The 15,376-nt window shown below is 32.5% G+C and overlaps 1 protein-coding gene across 2 annotated transcripts in view; it reads left to right on the top strand.

The window, feature by feature from the left end:
• Window positions 1-2,128: 2,128 nt before the first annotated feature.
• The window catches only part of LOC148604985 (glutamate receptor ionotropic, kainate 3-like), a 58,529-nt gene continuing 45,281 nt past the window's right edge, over window positions 2,129-15,376 (top strand). The window contains exon 1 of one of the 2 annotated variants that reach the window (XM_088550810.1): window positions 2,129-2,678. In XM_088550810.1, the coding sequence (XP_088406936.1) occupies window positions 2,609-2,678 (70 nt within the window). In that variant the 5' untranslated portion in view covers window positions 2,129-2,608. The remainder of the gene's footprint in view (window positions 2,679-15,376) is intronic. The other variant, XM_088550811.1, reaches the window with a different exon arrangement.

The following is a 15,376-nucleotide window of genomic DNA, read 5'->3' as shown; positions in this document are numbered from 1 at the left end:
AGTTATGTCCCTTACCATAGATCTACCTCTTTAAGTACTAATTAATTAATTCATTTGCATTTGTACATATAACAAATACATATTTATGTTGAGGTATCCTCGTTTCTTTGAAGCCCTACACGTATCTTATTTCTTATTGTTTAAGTTTAAGCTGAAAGTTTTAGATGGGAAAACAAGGAGCCTCAAAAGGAATAAAAATAAGAATAAAATAAATGCGCGCCTATTTGCCTGGAACATATTTAATTTATAATTCAGAGCGGGGAAATTTAAAATGAATGGACACAAGAAACACCGTTGACTCATACGTCACAGACAAGCATTTATGATATTTAATCTAAGATTATCCCTAGTCCAAATTTTCGAAAAAGAGTTCTGAAAGTTAGATGCACATTATATCAATTATTTTTATTTTTGAAGGAAAATACGGGGGATTTTCAGCCACATTTCCATAATATTCAGATTTTGATTTTAATCCAAGTGGCTTACAGTGTAAATACTTGTAAATATATACAATGTAAGTCCACTTAATATAGTTCCTTCAAAAATAATAAATACATAATATATAAACATGGATGATAGAATGATAGAAAAAAAAACCACATTCATTCGTTTATTCAATTTGAATTCGAGAATATCTAATATTTCCTGTATACATGTATTTACGCATCAGGGTAAAAGAACCAGCATCCATAACAACCCCTTCACAACTGTATCAAATGATATCCATCCTCCTCACATTTGAATAGAGCAATCTCGTCAAGTTCCAATAGACCAAATAAAAAAAGATGTGTGTTCCTTATCACCTTACCCATCTTATTTTGCAGCTTAAAATTGTATACCTTTTTTTAACCAGATTACTTTGTTGTAATTCACAATAAGCACGGTCAAAGTCAGACTGTTTTTATAGACTCATCGTCAAAAAAAAAAAAAAACACACACACACAATAAGCACGGTCAAAGTCAGACTGTTATTTATAGACTCATTGTAAAAAAAAACACAATAAGCACGGTCAAAGTCAGACTGCCTTTTATAGACTCATTGTCAAAAAAAAAAAAAACACAATAAGCACGGTCAAAGTCAGACTGTTTTTTATAGACTCATTGTCAAAAAAACACAATAAGCACGGTCAAAATCAGACTGTTATTTTATAGACTCATTGTCAAAAAAAAAAAAAAAAACACACACAATAAACACGGTCGAAGTCAGACTGTTTTTATAGACTCATTGTCAAAAAATAGGCAAATAGAAAAAAAATCTTAACCAAGCTATTCTTTTTTACAAATACAAATATCGTTTTTTTTTGGGCTTTAGTAAAATGTTTTTCTTTTACAAGTACAACTTGATGTCAATGCGAAGAAGTCGAGGATGTTAAAAACAAAGCTAAACTATTGAAGACAAAATACTGTATTCAGAGTTCTATCAAAATACAGTCGTCTTTCTTTCATCATTTGCAAATAAAATAAGCTGTCTTTTGTTTCCATTACAAATGTATTCTGTAGTTAAATTATCTCGGCATTGATTCAAACCTACCATGATTGGCATCCACAATTAGCAGAGCTCTCTTCTTCTATAAGAAATATTCGTTTCCAATTGTCGATACGCTGCTAGAGAAGTCAGATCCACGTGTTTTTCATTTACTGATTTCCAAGACTCAGCTAAGTGGAAAGCATTAATAAATATTTTTTTTTGCAATCATTGACACTGTAATTAACTTTGAAATTAAAATATACCTAGATCTAAATGCTTAGTCCTACATTTTCCCAACAATGTTGTCTTGGCAATATGAAATTTATGTTTGATACTTTGACAAAAATAATATTACATATAACAGATATAGAAAATACATGTACCCGCACAAATAAAATGTTAACAAAAGGAGAAAGTAAAAAAAAAATGTTTATTGATACAGGATAAAAAAAATCTTTTTCTTATTAGTAAAATTAATAAAGAAGTCAATAAATCAGAGCTTAACAAATTTTGAAAAGTAAACACAATTAAAAATTAATGAAAATATAAAATAAATCACTTTTCTACAAATTCCGACTTGTATAGCTTAACATGTTGTCATCAGTATAAAAGTTTTTCGAAGATAAGCAAACGAATGGAAGTCTATCGATCTACGATTATATCGATCGTTAACCGTCAGTCAATGTGGAAGTCGGTATATCGGATCAACACAAACTACATTTCTATGTATTTTTATCATTTTAATCATATTTTTACACTGTGATTAATTGATAATAGTCAATAACGGTAAAATGGAGATATAATTAATCGAAAAATAAAACATGGGATAGCAATATTAAAACTGCTCGCTATACTATTTGTATTTGTCGTATCAAAAGCGAGATGTGAACAGGTTTTTTCGATTTTGGAGTAATACAATATCCAAATTAGCGGATGTTTCGGAATAATAAACAATTGAGAAAATTGACTAACTAGTATGTATGATTTATTGGAAACGATGGGTTAGTTTAGCAGCGTTAAATGGTCAATGCTTTAATATTAGGAGATATGAAACGGATATGAAACGAAGACCTTTCATTAAACCGGGCTAAGAGAAAGTGCCGAGAAAAAACGCAACAGGAATTTAAACATTTTGAAGTAATGTGGTACAGCGTTTTAACAGTGTTTCTTATTATTCATGTATCGGCAGGAAAAGAACTTTATAAAGTGGGTAAGTCATTGTGTTTCTTTATTATCTAACTTGTTTTCCATCTTCACGTATCATCTGTCCTTTTGGGATTATGTTTTCTGACTTTTCACTTGCATTATGAATCTTCTTCTTCATACATTACCATGATAAATGGTATATTGTGTACGCAGTCCCGTATTTTGTTTATCAAGTCAGTTTTCTCAATTACATACTTGAGCGGAATAACAGAGATAGTTTCTCTGTTATTTTTCTATTATATAAATTGTCTAAGATATGAAGGAATTCGACCTAATTCCTATAGAAAAAAGTATGCACTAGTTATTTTGCTCGGAAGTAGATTATGTTTACCCAGTGAATGTTTCGTAAATTATCATAAATATAATATCTGGGGTTAGAAATATAAATTGAATGGTTACATATATTAATATATATATATATTTTTCCCGTTTTATCAGGAGCTATTTATAATTGATTTATTATCCACAGACAACATCCTGTCTAGGTGACAATTTGAAGATTTTAATCAATCGTTTTACAATTCAATCTTGATTTTTTTTAATTAACTGACAGAGAAAGCATTGATAACAAATATTGTCCTTTTTGCGGTTCCAAAGTTTCCATAAATGTTTTCTGCTGAGTATACAACGAATGTGTGACATGTTTTAACAGTTTTTATATCTGAAGTGTGAAACCTTAAAAGTGCTGTTTTGATCCCTAATTACGGACATGTATAAGCCGAGTCCACGTTTGTCCTATAGCGTACATGTATAGCAAGTCATGTAGATGTAGTTTTGTTTTATTTCTGGATGTTTATATGTTTACATATAACTGTGATGCTATTTCTTTGAAATATAGTAAGATCAACTATATAAACAGCAGATTCCTTATGTTTTAGGATTAAATTTATCGTATTTTCATACATACAAAACAAAACAAAAATTATTTATTTTGAATATTCTAACCATACGCTTGTGCTATCTTATCCTTTAATCCTCTTACTTAATGTAATTACACAGGGGAAAGTATATCTATAATTCATCTTAAACCTGCTTTCTTTGAGCTGACATTCACTAGTTCAATAAACATCCCAATGCGTATCAAGGCGATATTTGCAGATAAACAAGATAAACACAACTATCGCGCCCGATCTCACGTTTTATTCTTAGTATTTTGCATTTGTTTATTTGGTCGGTTGGCACCTTGTATATAGTGCACCGTATGTTTTAATACCACAGAAGAAAGCGATATACTCGTGTTCTCGAGTTCCGCTGCATGTAAGAATTATTACAAAAATGTAAACCACAGGTTGAAAAATAGTTAGAAAGACGTTCCAAATTCACTATTCGTACCGTAAGAACTAAAGACAACAAATGATTTAACATATCTTTCTTTTTTGTTGTTGAAATAGAATGATTTCTTTGAAAAGATGGGTAATACAGGGTAAGATAACCATGTCAGGGAGTAAACCATTACCTTTCAGTTAAAGATTTCCCTCTTTCTTCAATGTTGTAGAATTTAAAGAAACTTTGTTTTCACTTTAAAATATTTATTTTACAATTGACAGTTTTTTTACAGCTTTGGATCAGATTATTTTTTTTATTCATGCCTCGAGCTCCAATATCTATAATTCGGAGTTAAGACTTAGTGTGAAGTGTTTGCAAGAGCTGCTTGTAATCTGTACTTCAAAATCTTACTGATCTGAACATATATATCAACTACATATGTAAATGAACTATCTTCTGCATGTATACGTAGCATATGCATCTCCTTAAACTCTCCGGAAATTATAGAAAAAGGGAAAGGAATTGATTGCTTGAAAAATGTGCTTTCTTAGAGTCTTAACTAAACTTTAATAAGAAATTATTCAGTCACATGATCAGTTTGTATAACATTTCTTGATTTTGACTACAATGCCAGAAGTCCTGGAGTTTATTGATCATGTTACAGTCTCCGCCAGATTCTTAGGGAAACCAACTTTAAAAGCACCGAAGAACTGGAGGAGTGCGTACGACTGTATTCTACTAGCTTTTCTAACTGTTAACCTGTAGAAAATTTAATTACACATTTAGTATTTAGCCGAGATGTACACGTTGGCCTTAATGGAACCAAAGGAGCATTTAATTAAAGAAATAATAATGAAATTGATTATTATATTCCGACAAACCCAACCCCGATCAAATAACATTATGCAAAAATGGCGTCTAAAATATTCTACAATTTTTATTAATAAAACATTGACATTCTAATTGATCGCTTTACGACCGACGACAGGTTTAGCCAGGTTGTACAAATACTGACTGTGTTACACAAAGATACTCCTTGTAAAGGTATATTTAAACTGAATTCTATTAAACTTGACTCCTTGTAAAACTAAATTGATTTAGAATTGAAATTATCACTCAATTATCCATTTAGTTTTGATAATTTCTTTGCGAATAACATGTCAGTTGTATTGGACTGAGGAAAGGTATTAACAAAAACACCGAATTCATAATCTAATACCACTTGAACTATCGATACTGTCAAAATAAAGAAAACAATCCGTCAAAAATGTTCTTAACATACACATTATAAATACATCTCGTTCAATAAGTTGTAGAAAAAGAAACACAAGTCATGCTCAGTCACCTCAGCCTTCATTGAAAAAAAGTACAGGGCATGTTAACGTTTGAAAACAGTGTACACGCGGAGACTATGTTAATCAATTAAAGAAAAATAACATACAAACAAAAAAAGTCTTATTACAGTGGAACGAACCCCACTTTAAATATGGTCGGTTTACACAGGGTCAGACAGGTGTTTATAATTCGTACAAGTTACAGATACGTTAAGACTGATACGAACTTTCAAAAGTGTCTGGTTTATTCATGCTGGTTTGTTTTTGACAGGTTTTTGGTTTATTATGCTTGTTTGGTTTAGACAGGATATCGATTTGTTCATGCTACTTTGGTTTATACAGGTTTTCGGTTTATTTATGCTGGTTTGGTTTAGAAGGTTTTCGGTTTTATGATGATGGTTCGGTTTAGACAGGTTTCGGTTTACTTATAATGGTTTGGTTTAGACAGGTTTTCAGTTAATTCATGCTGGTTTGATTTTGACCAGTTTTCGGTTAAATAATGCTGGTTTTGTTTAGACAGGTTCCACTGCACCTATTTCTGCAAGTGCAACGTTTGGAAGTACAGAAAATTTGAAATATTAAAAAAAACCTGTTTTAATATCCTCTCAAGTAGTTATTGTTTCATTAGTTGCAGTACTTACGTTATTTACGGTGGAAAAGTGGGAAATTTTACAGGGCGTGATCATGTATGTAATCGATGGTCTTCTAGCTATGACAAGACGCCGGACGAAAATGTGCATCTTGCATTTATCTATATGAATATACTAGCCTGTTGAAAACTATTGCAGGAGAAAATAAGTGTATCCGTCGAATTCATTACATAAATAAGTTGAATTGTTTACATTTGTACGAGGAGCTTAGCGCTGATTTTTTGTTATCTATTTACAAGACTGGTAAAATATAAAACAGCCACGTGAAGGTAGGAACCGACGTTCTACACCCTCAGTATTCGATAGAGAGAGTGAGTTAGAGACTCTGAACATTTTCTTAAATCGTTCTTATCTTTAATCAATGATTAACGCCTACCAATAAGTGTCACAAAATACTCAAGAGTCACCGCATGTTTGCATTTCGCCTGATCAATACGGGTTGTCTCCCTTAGGAAATCAATAGACAATATATCGACGATTAATGTTCGTTATCGCAGTAATCTAATATGACCATATCTGCTATAGTTTATTGATATTATTATACCAATATCGATCAGGAAAATAGTGGTCTCCTCTGTGTAGAAACATAAATGCCAAATTACAGGCCATTATGAAAAATGAAATGATAAAAACGTCTATGGGCGATACATTCCTTGTAAGCCGAATTCAGACGTCTAAATGTGTATTAGACTGAATACCTTAAATGAAATAAATCTAAAGAGAATTATACAGTATTAAGGAAAGGGTAAATTTTGAAAAACAAACCTAGTTTTGTTTTTATACAGATTAGATATATACATATACATTTATCAATGTTAAATTTTGAAAACAAAATTCTTCATCCAAAAACAATCAATTTACAGAGTTGAAATCAAAACAGGGTTTTTGTAAATATCGGCAAAAAAACACCGAAGCGTCAGCAGTGGGGTGATTCAAATACGTAAAAATCGCAAAACATTGCCTAAACATGAAAACAGGAAACAAAGATGATCTATATACACAATGTAGGGAACAGAATAAAATAGATGACACATAAAATATAAGGGAAACAAGACGTTACACAAGAACGCTTTAATAATAGCAATATGAACTCCCCGTCCAGAAAAAAAAATAGATAATAAATACGGGAGTGAGATCTAGTGCTCCGGAAGGGTAAGCATGTCCTGCTTCGTCAACGACATCCGTCATATTGCAAGTGAGTATAATCCGGTAACAATCTGGCAACAATAATGTAACTGTGTGACAATTATCAAACACTATTCATGCTAGAGCGAAATCATGTATTTCAACACAGTATCCTGATAAATGTCAGGATGACGATCATAGACTTGGATGACGGTTTTATGACAGCTTATGTCAGGGCCTAGGACGATTTCAGACAGTACCAGATCAAGACGATTTCTACTCCTGACGATTTCCCTGTTTGCATAATGTTCATATTTCTTCGTCGAAAATTATGGAAACTGGGTTTATTTAGGCTAAGGAGACATTTTATGGCTTGTGTATCTTTCGATTGGCTGGCCAGAGACGAATTCCACGTGACATAATTTCTTACAATACTAGATCAGAACAAGTCTCGACCGGGACAATTCTGACCTATGGCAATTCTAGTAGTGTCCTGCATGACAGAATAACAGGGTGGTTAGATTTGATCTCAACTGTATTGTATGGCCATAGAATATTCTTTGTGGAATATTCATTGCACTCCAAACCCCGTGAACTGCTCGGTATGTTATTCAAAGACATTCCTTTATCAGTTTTAATGTTTGTTTACTTGTGTATACTTTAAATTCAAAAATGAGAACAGAAAACTCACATAAATCCCATTTTGACCCATTATAGAGACATTGACCAAGAGATCAAATGTCGATTATTACATAACATGTATGAAAATGAAGTATATCACAATAATGACTCGAATGACTTACTCAGGATGCCATAACGTACGTTTAATGACAGTAATGACAACGCATATCAAACTACTTACTTCCACACCGGATTATGGATTACTAAAACAAACATAATTCAGTTTGCAGATAATTCAATACATGTCAGCAATACACGTAGAGATAGTAACATTAGTCAATACTGAAGTTGATAAAAAAAAAGTCATAACATTAATCAGATATATTTTAATGGGTTTTATTTGTTAATAGGATTGACCGAATTTTAGAACCTGTGTTATCGGTGTTTTGGCGAACTTCACTATTCATGTTAAAGTACTGATTTTTGTTTTTGTCTGCCTTCTCGTCCTTTGATACAAAAAGATTGCATTTTATCATTTAAAAGAATCATTTGATATAAGTGGTATGTGGTTTCAACATTAGGATATCAAACGAGCATCTCGGTGGGTGATTTAAAAATGCAGACGACTTTTACCATACCTGTGTATCCGGTCCATACTCCAAGTCCGGGTTGCTTATTAATTCAATCGTATATTTTTTAAATAGATTTAATAAATTTGCTTTGTTTATGGTGTTTTTTTCATCTTTTGTGTAGTCTTTGTTCAACAATATCCTGTTTTTCGGTCTGGCAAACTCTTTAAGCTTAAGATAATTGTCTTTTCTTTTCCAATCAAAACATCTTTATTTTCCATCGAACTGATTCATATATGCAGTAAGTATATCTGTTTCGTTCTGACAATGAATCAAAGATAACATTATGGCATGGAGATGTGATTTTTTTTTCTTCAAAAGCCGTTTCAAATTCGATAATTTTTAACAGTATGATTCCTTGTAGATCATTGCAATGAGCCTGATTTCGATTTCATTTAATACCATAAGACACCAAACTATCGTGTATTTTTTTTGGAGTGGATTGAAAACACCGTGCAATTAAATTAAATATAATTTATATACTGAAAAATGAGCGAGTATTCATTGTGCAAAATGTGCTCATAATTGTGGACAAGATTCCGTTTCACATGTATACACTACACGTGCCAAGTTTCTAAAAAACATATGATTTTAGAGGCTTGTTGAAACGCCAGATTCTCCTCAGAAATACAATGCCAAATCACTATATTTTTCTGTGTCATTACACAAATATGTAATTACAACAAGGATTAAGGATATTGAATAGGAGTAGGTAGATGCTCCTTTCCGAAAGCTTTGACAACCACGTAATGTATCTGCGTTGTGTCCACCGATTTACATAACTGCCAATGCTTTGTTGAGTATTTATAACCATTGTCAAGAGAAAACACGTGGTTGTGTGTATGAAATTATTATAACATTATGACATATATCACTTAAGTTGTATGGCTGATCAAATCATTCGGAAGAGGTATGATTTTCAAAGCAACAAACATAACCTTGGTATAAATCACAATTGAAATACATTTATTTACTTAAGAATTTGCAATAATAAAAAATTTGCCAATTGAAAAATAACATAAATTTTACATGTTCATATTGTTTATTGCGCGAAGTGCAATAAACAAAATAAGGACATGGAAAATTTATATTATTTTTCAAAAGACACAATTTTTAGCATAGCCAATTCTTATAAATTGATTTAAAAACATATTTTTATCTTTAAACATGAGAAAAGTGGCTCTATAACTGAATAAGGGCCTGTCTTATTTTTTTATTCATTGAGATATAATAAAATTATTTCAACTAATCAGATTACAGTATTTATCTCAAATTAATTTATAATAAAAAACCTATTATACTTACATTAAAAAATAATGTTTACTTTGAACTGGTTCTTAATAGAATTGAATAATTCGATAATCAACTGCACAGAATGTCTATCAAAATAATGACTTCTAAATTATTCAACTACTGTTTATTTAAGGAAATTTAATTTTGTATTCTTTAAAACAAAACTTGAAATTTTTTTTTGATTGACTGCAGTCCGTAAAGGTTGTTTGTTTGTTTGTTTGTTGGGGTTTAACGTCCGAGTAGCAATATTTCAGCTATATTCAGACAATGAAAATGAAATGGATGATAAAATGAACATGAAATGAAAAAAAAAAGGATGGGTCACAAGGATAATAGGGTCGACAAATTTTGATTGCCACTGGAAAAAGGGGGGATGGGTAAGGTCGGGCAATTTGGCCTCCTGTGGCGGAGCGCAAAGGTTCCTACTCCTATCGAATACCACAGCAGGGTTCTTTAACGTGCGAGGAACGTGGCATCTTTCCCAACACGGTGCACCACTATGGTTTGCGGTCAGGTTTTCCGTATTATAGCCTGACAACCCCAGCATGTAACACGCCAGGGATACCCCATTCCACCACCTGGGGCACACATCCCAGTTACTCTGTGGGCAGAGCGCCTAGCCCCCGGCTAGGTTTCTGAGCACTATTTAGTCGCCTTATACGACAAGCTTAGCGCTGCTGCAGTCCATAAAGAAACAAACCGAACGACATGAGTGACGTCGCAGTTACAATCGTTGTTACACAAATAACGTGGGTTGTACAGAGAGTACCAACCAATCAAAAGGCTTGTTCCAAATTGAATCAAATTAAAAGTATTGAAATAAAAAAAAAAACTGAAATATATGCATTCTAGTTTGTAGTAAACAACTAAAAATGACAATGTCAATTAAGTATTATTCTGTGTAAGAATCAGGCAATGAGTAGCGCATCATAATTCTCAAATATATCTCAGATATATTCAATACATCTAGAAAACAACTAAAAAGTTTCAAAATTTATACTGAAGCATATGTGACGTAGATATTTTTTGTTGACTGATTATATAGGAAAAAAGTGTGGGAAACAAATTTCAATAGAGCATTTCAACGGAATTTGACCCCTCAATTTATCAAAAAGGTAAACTTTAAAAAGCATTTTGATGGTTATTTTTGGAGATAAAATTACGATTATGCAATGAAATCTCAGCACTTTCTTCTTCGTGTACCACATCTCATACACATTTTACATGATTCTTAGACAGAGAAGTACTTAGCGACAAAGTTGTGTCTAGACGATGCAACATAATTGTAAAAAAAAACTAAATAAAGATTTGATCATGTAAATGTTTTCAAGAATTATACAGGCAAGTCGCCATCGTCTGCAGACCATCTACACAGGATTTGAAAACTACACATGACTCTCTCAATTAACATAGAGATTGAAATTAAACAAAGAGCTTTGTTAATTCTTTTACAATATGTATATTTCTTTAGAAAGTGAAATCGAAGAATGTAAATCTCATTTAAAACTACCGAATATTTCTTTCTGGATGTATATGTGCAATTAACAATCGTAAATGGATATACTAGAGCGCACATATTTACTCTGATCATGACCTTACTCCAAAAAACGTCAGCTATAATTATCTATTCATGGTTAATTGAAAGAAAACGGCGAATTCTGTCAGTATGCTACACATACTGAATAAATCGCATATATTCCATGTGTAACCTTATTATGATCAATATCAGCACTATAATGGGACGTGGGCTAACTACTTCGTCTTAATACCATATTGCCCTATTAGACCCGTGCAGTTCCGGGTGTCAAAAGAATAGGCATGCAGCAGCGGTATACTTGTCGTAAAAGGCTACTAAATAGTGCTCAGAGCCCAAGACTGGGGCTAGGGCGCTCTGCTCACAAAGCAACTGGGATGTGTGCCCCAGGTGGTGGAATGGGGTACCCCTGGCGTGTTACATGCTGGGGTTGTCAGGCTATAATACGGAAAACCTGACCGCAAACCATAGTGGTGCACCGTGGTGGGAAAGATGCCACGTTCCTCGCACGTTAAAGAACCCTACTGCGGGAGAAAACCATAGGGCGCCGCCATAGGAGGCTAAATTGCCCGACCCTACCCACCTCTCCCTATTTCCAGTGGCAATCAAAATTCGTCGACCCCATTATCCTTGGGTCCCATCCCTTATTACATTTCATCATCATTTCATGTTCATTTTATCACCCATTTCATGTTCATCGTCTGAATATAGTTGAAATATTGCTGCTCGGACGTTAAACCCAAACAAAGAAACAAACAAACATCCTAGTTGTCTATCTCTCATTTTTCCTATCATAATTTCAAGTATACCATTCATATTTTTATTTAGCATTGATCTTCCTATTAAGCATAATTTTATACGTTACGAATTAAATCAAGTTAATAGTGAGATTAGTGTCTTTTCTGTAATTAATAAAGCAAAATAAAAATCATGATTTGAATTTAAAATTGTTAGAATTGGCACCATAGGATGAATTGTCAGGAAAGGGTATGTCAAAAAAGTTTTTAATGCTGAATAACTATAGGTTTGTCCTAATGGCAATATTTTATTTACAGAACATCTTGATCAAAGCTGATTCATTTTCAGGTTTAATCCAAACAAATATTTTCCTTTAAGAATAACCTACCAAATGAGATCTAACATGCAAGGTTATGTAGTATGTCACGTGATTTTTGTCTTGTTTATAACTAATTTCATTACTAGTTTCTTGCTAAACTGAAAAAAATCAAAGCATTGGATGTACAGATCAATAAATAGATAAGCATTTTTTTCTTTGAAACTTTTGATATACAAATTCTGTTAATAATAGAAGCAATATATTATTGGTTTTAAGTAGCACTCCAGGTAAGAATCATGCAAAATGAGATTCATGATTGGAAAGCCTAGATAATTTTATTTTTGATATTTTGTTTGAAATGTTATAGTAAACAGAAATTAACATGTTGCTTTTCATATACCCTTTGTTCTTATGACATAAAACTAATTATATAGAATGCAGTGTATAATTCAGAATTAAGTAAGATAATTCTGTAAATGACACTGAAATTCAATAGAAAATATTGGGTTTCAATATGGATTTTTTTCCTAAGAAAAGACAGATTTGAGTTAACAATTATACATTTCATTATATAGAACTATAAAGCAAATTAATATAAAAAAAATAAAAATGTGTAGCCTCTTTTGGGGTGTATCACATTTTACAAAATTTGTATAATTGATTCTTAGCTGGAGCGCTACTTACAGTTGTTAAAATCTCTCATCGTTTTTGAAGTTTCTATGTTATCATGTAGAAATACTTTTTTGTGTTACGTACAAGTGGAAACACAATTATTTCAGACAAATCAAAACAACATAACAACAATCTGAACGTCAATAAATTCCTCTTTATTTATTTAATCCAGAACAGGTTGACGCAGTTTCATACCCATATCTCAAAGAAGTATGGTGAACAAGGATCACTTTCAAATTTGTAGTTATTTTTGGTCATGAAACTTAAAGTTTCAGTTTTTGTAAGAATCAGGCAAAATGTGAAAAATCAGAAACATGCATATCAAAACCCCACCGATCTGACAATATAATTTCTCTCAAGGATACTTTCTTTATCTAAAAAAAAGAACATCATTTGATCTCTGCATCACTGCATTTGTTCATATTTTTGTCAATAGAATATTAGAAAAATAGGGATTTTGACAGAGTTATCTGCCCTTAAATGTTCATTTTAAGTGCATTTCAATGAAATTATAACTCAACTTTCCGAAACGATATGGAAAATCTTGTTTTTTTTCCGATGGTGCAAATATAGTGATTTTTTTCATACCATGTTTCAGCCACTGACTGATTCATACAGAGATGACACTTAACTACTGAAAATTGATAAAAAAGTATTGTGCTTAACTTAATTTTCTCAGATTACATAATAAAAGAGGACGAAGCCCTCATAACGATTATCAGTACGAATATAACCTTTGACCCTGGAAGTACTGAGAGCCTGATTTCAGTCTGACAGGAAGTTAACAAGTTATCGTATCTTAAACAAACCAAATGTTTTGTAACATTTAGTTAAATAGCACTTAAATATAAGAACAATAGATTCTAATTAATGTAAGTTTGTAAATGTCAAATAAATATATATTTATATGCATCGCAAATTTGACAGTTCTAACATCGTTGGGAATTTTGCAGACCCTTCTATAAGTTTCTATTGTCTTCCCTATATCAATTTCATCCGATGGAGCAGTGTAGTGAATAGAGTCGTCACATTCTGAGACGTTTGTATAATATTGATTTGTTGTGATATGCATCATTAATTTGATATTTTACCCTACATACTAACACCTAGATGAACTGTCCCGTACTAACATACATCGTGTACTAAGTTAAAGCTCTGGATTAATCCTACGAGGAGGAATGACCCGGTCAGCGAAAGCTATATTTTATATATTCTAGCTGGCTGAGTGGTCTAGGGCGCTGGACTTTATGCAGGCGGTGTTGCCATAGATGTCACAGCGGTACGAGTTCGAGTCCCGGGGAGGGAACGACCAAAAATTTGCATCGCAAATTTGACAGTTCTAATATCGTTGGGAATTTTTCCAGACCTTTATATATATTTAGAGTTGTTCTCTTACAGGTTACACCTGCCTCTTATCATATGATGTTATATACGATTGTTGTACTTGTCATATTTGTATAAAAAAAGTTTATTGTACTGATTACAAACATTTGTATTATAAATGTTTGGTTTAATGTCAAGAGAACAGAAAATCTACATAGGAATACTTTTAAACACCCTAGTTATACAATATATAATGATGTAATGATTGCAGTACTAATTCAGGGTAAAATCATGATATATTACTCTGGATCATCGCATGGGTTATAAGAACATATCCCCTTTGAATACCCCGAATAACTATCACATTCCACTACAATATACCTGAACAGTAATCTGTTCGTCGTTTAAAATCGTTCTAATACCGTATCGTAAATTTGAAAAGCAGAGAATGCTTTTCCTACTGTGCACCTTGTCCATGCTCACAGTTTTTAATGGAGTCCTCGTTGCAATTTTTCTTTGTTTCTTTGTTCGTTATATGTTTTCTAATTTCATATTATTTGTTGTGTGTTTTTATTTTCCCTATCTCTTTGGTATCATTGTTCGAATACCGTTCAATTTCGGATTCCCTTGATTTCCCTTCCTTTACTTTGACCTATCTAATAACGTCATCTTCCTTGGTTTCGTTTGCACTACAGTTATGATGTGACACAAATGAGGCCTCTTTGAAGTTTTGTTCTATAAATAAAATAAATAAAAGAAACTCTACAAGATGGCAGAAAACGTACCCTTGCTTAACGATTGGGTGATTTATTGAAATCACCGTGACCGTCCGTCTGTCCGTTTGTGTTTTATTCTGTTCGTCCGAATGTCATCACAATTATCTTGGTTCTCAATCGATAAATTGGTTTCTAATTTTAAAATTTGGTATGTAGCTTTTTAAAGATTGAGTGCTAGCACTTGCCGGTTTGCGACTTAATATAGATAAGACATAAGGTGAAAGCGATTTTGGTTGTCGATCGATTAAAACATTCTGTATTTCTTGGAAATATTGTGTTTTTTCACTATATGGAACGAGTGGGGTTTACTTAGCACAAAAACGTGTGAAAATTGTAATTTAACTTATTTAAGGGAGAACAACCGAACGGAAGGTCCGCTCCCAGGTTCCAATTTCCCCACAGGTACTGTATATGATACCCTA

Source organism: Perna viridis, chromosome 10 (assembly GCF_037379345.1).
Source record: "Perna viridis isolate PV_CMFRI_1.1 ecotype Kerala chromosome 10, ASM3737934v1, whole genome shotgun sequence".
NCBI classification, from domain to species: Eukaryota; Metazoa; Mollusca; class Bivalvia; order Mytilida; family Mytilidae; genus Perna; species Perna viridis.
Note: the sequence above shows the minus strand (reverse complement) of the source record. Positions and strands in the feature narration are given on the sequence as shown.